General features: G+C 29.3%; 1 protein-coding gene across 3 annotated transcripts; it reads left to right on the plus strand.

Moving 5' to 3' along the window:
* The first annotated feature begins 410 nt into the window (after window positions 1–410).
* Window positions 411–3,377, plus strand: LOC105258937 (Golgi pH regulator). Of its 3 annotated transcripts, none has more exons than XM_011270522.3 (8): window positions 411–615; window positions 1,099–1,262; window positions 1,320–1,426; window positions 1,505–1,915; window positions 1,996–2,177; window positions 2,246–2,431; window positions 2,683–2,748; window positions 2,829–3,377. In XM_011270522.3, exons 1-8 carry the CDS (start codon window positions 574–576, stop codon window positions 3,027–3,029), a joined length of 1,359 nt encoding a protein of 452 aa, XP_011268824.1. In that variant the 5' UTR covers window positions 411–573; the 3' UTR covers window positions 3,030–3,377. The 3 variants fall into 3 exon arrangements, with proteins under 3 accessions (XP_011268824.1, XP_011268826.1, XP_011268825.1); XM_011270524.3 differs by having other exon boundaries at window positions 417–688; XM_011270523.3 differs by having other exon boundaries at window positions 417–676.
* Window positions 3,378–3,405: the final 28 nt, after the last annotated feature.

Genomic DNA, 3,405 nt, shown 5'->3' on the forward strand with positions numbered 1-3,405 from the left:
TAAAAAGATATAAATATGACAAATATAGAAAAATGTTTATTTCATCTTTAAATATTACAGTATCTTTCGCGATTGAATAATTTATTTCCTATCAATTTACATACATAAGTATCTTATGTTATACAGCACTAGTGCTCTATAACCGGCATTTCGTGCACATAGCGCGGAACAAAACCAGAAATTGTGCACATTATATATTATCCTCTGAGAACATTCATGGACATTGGCTTTGTAGTTCATGTCCACGTTTTCAATGTCTATAGAGAGAGTATCGCTTTCAGGGATCACCTAAAAGCAGGCCATGACATCTCTGTCTTCTCTCTGTTAGGCCAAGTTCCACAATTCAGTTAATCCGAGTTTAAGTAGTGAATGGACCAATCAGGACCCAGTTTAACGTATGAAACTCGGATTAACTCGAGTTGTGGAATCGGGTCTTAGTTTAGTCATAGATGATTGTACCACGAATTCATTTAAATAGACCTTCTTGTTATCGTGTTTTGCCTGTATCCTGTCAAGTACTAAACATCACCGGTCAAGCTTCGCAATGCGAAGTGAAAATCGTGACAGCGAAAGATGGGTTTCATCGAGGACACTTTCGTGATTCTCATAACACAGGTGGAAATTTGTTTCCACTACGAAAATCAGTTTTATCGATACTTCCTGAACTGTGATTAAGGTTATAAAGAGAGTATGATTCTCTATAAGTGTATCTCTCAAAATTGTGTGAAAATGGTTTATTTCACTATTAACACCATTTAATATAAAATTTAATGTAAAATCTGATGTAGATCTGGTCGATAAATATTTTATTACATATTATTTCTTGCTGTATTAAAACTAGCAGTAATTGCTTGTGGAGTATTAATATTCATGAATCTTTTTGCATGTAATATATTTATGAAACTACAACTAAATTATAAAATGTATATACTTGAAAATATTAATAAATTTTATATTGTAAAATGTTGCAGTTTATTTAGTAAAATATTGAATCTATATAGTTGTAGTATATTTCTGTTTATTTTTTACAAAGATATATATTTAACAATCTTTTCTGTATGATAGATAATTTCTATTGATTTACCTCCCATATTTCAGATAATTTTCTTCTTAGGAGGATGGGTATTCTTTGTGAAGAAATTATTCAGAGATTATGAAGTTCATCATAGACTAGTGCAACTAATTTTTTCGACAACATTTTCACTGTCATGTACTATGTTTGAATTGATTATTTTCGAAATAGCAGGGGTGCTTGACTCAAGGTAAGAAATAAAGATACATTTTATTATTTAAGACAAAATATATTATCCTTTCTTCAGTTCTAGATATTTTCATTGGAATGCTGGCCTTTATATGCTTCTATTTATGGTGATAGTTCTGATACCATTTTATATAGCATATTTTATCATCAGTAATATCAGATTTGGTATATAATTTATTTTATATTTTTATCTTTACTATTTATATTTATCAAACTTGATATATTTTTTTAATTTGTACACAGTAAGACTGAATCTAATACGGCCACTGACAATTATCGTATACTTTTTCTATCTCTACTTATTTTGGAAAGTGGGTGATCCTTTCCCTATATTAAGTCCCAAGAAAGGATTGCTGTCTATAGAACAAGGTGTCAGTCGAATAGGAGTTATTGGTGTCACAGTAATGGCTCTTCTCTCGGGTTTTGGTGCTGTAAATTATCCATATACTTCAATGGCTTACTTTATGCGTCCAGTTTCTTATGCAGATGTGCAGTTTATAGAAAAACGATTGCTACAAACTATGGACATGATTATTGCGAAAAAAAAAAGAATTGCATTAGCTAAAAAGGGTGAAGCTGTTGGACAAACTGAAACCCGATCTCGATTATGGGGAATGTTAGGTCCACTAGGTGGGACAAAGGGAAATCAAGAAAGTATATATCCTCTTTAATTTTACATAGAAGTTATGAATATATTATTTATCTTAACGATGCATATTGCTTTTCTTTTATAGCTATCAAACAATTACAAATTGAAGTTACTGCTTTAGAAGAGTTATCGCGACAATTATTTTTGGAAGCGCATGATATACAAAATGCGAGAGAGCGTTTAAAATGGGCTGCCACATGGCAAGGAAAATACTTTAATTTTCTGGGTTATTTCTTCTCTTTATATTGCACTTGGAAAATATTTATTGTAAGTGCATTTAATTAATAATTTTAAATAATTTTATTCCAAATAATTTATAATTATCAAATTTACAGTCTACGATTAATATAGTATTTGATCGAGTCGGCAAGAAAGATCCTGTGACTAGAGGAATTGAAATAGCAGTACATTGGATTGGCTTCAATATCGATGTCACATTCTGGTCGCAGCATATTTCTTTTTATCTCGTCGGTTGTATTGTTGTAACATCTATACGTGGATTATTGTTAACTCTGACAAAGGTATGTAAAATATATACAACTTATAATTGTAATAGTTCCATGCATGTTTATTCTCATGTTTTTAAATTTTATAAAATAATCTATATATATATATATATATATATGTGTGTGTGTGTGCCGATTTTACATGTAATAAACATTTTCAGTATTACATAAGTAAATAATAATACATGTAAAGAACACATAAATCTTGATTTTCTGTTGCAACATTATCAGTCTTAGTAAAAATGCACTCTATTGACTTGTTTTAGTTTTTCTATGCTATATCAAGCAGCAAATCCTCAAATATTATTGTACTTATTCTTGCTCAGATAATGGTGAGGATATATTTGCAATTATAAATTATATGTATGATTTCCTGGATTACCCACATTCAAAATTGTGTTCTTTCTTTCAGGGAATGTATTTTGTATCTTCTGTGCTTCTTATGCGAATGAATATGCCAGCAGAATATCGCATCATAATAACACAAGTATTAGGAGAATTACAATTTAATTTTTATCATAGGTGGTTCGATGTCATCTTTTTGGTATCAGCATTATCATCTATAGTGTTTTTATATTTAGCTCATAAACATGCACCAACAGAACGTATATAACAAAATAAAAGATACTTTTTACTTAAACTTGTCACTCATTTTATAAAGTAATGTATTCAAAACCTACACTTGTTAATTCAGTAGATAAATTTTTAACAAAGATGGCAGATTTTGATAACTGGTGCGTGGTAATGTTTCTAAAATATATTAACTTTTTTGAAATCTAACATTTTTTACCACAGCAATCTCTGAAATATTAATCTTTATATTTCCAATTAAATCATAGAAAATAAAATTGCATAGAATGACATCTATATGAACATCTTCCAACTACTATTATGCTGCTTGATTGTACATGTGTTGTAAAATGCTACAAATATTAAATTTTGCAAAAAAAATTTATAGTAATTATTAATTAATAAAAATTATTTTATTC

Source organism: Camponotus floridanus, unplaced genomic scaffold, assembly GCF_003227725.1.
Source record: "Camponotus floridanus strain SB8 unplaced genomic scaffold, Cflo_v7.5 scaffold12, whole genome shotgun sequence".
NCBI classification, from domain to species: Eukaryota; Metazoa; Arthropoda; class Insecta; order Hymenoptera; family Formicidae; genus Camponotus; species Camponotus floridanus.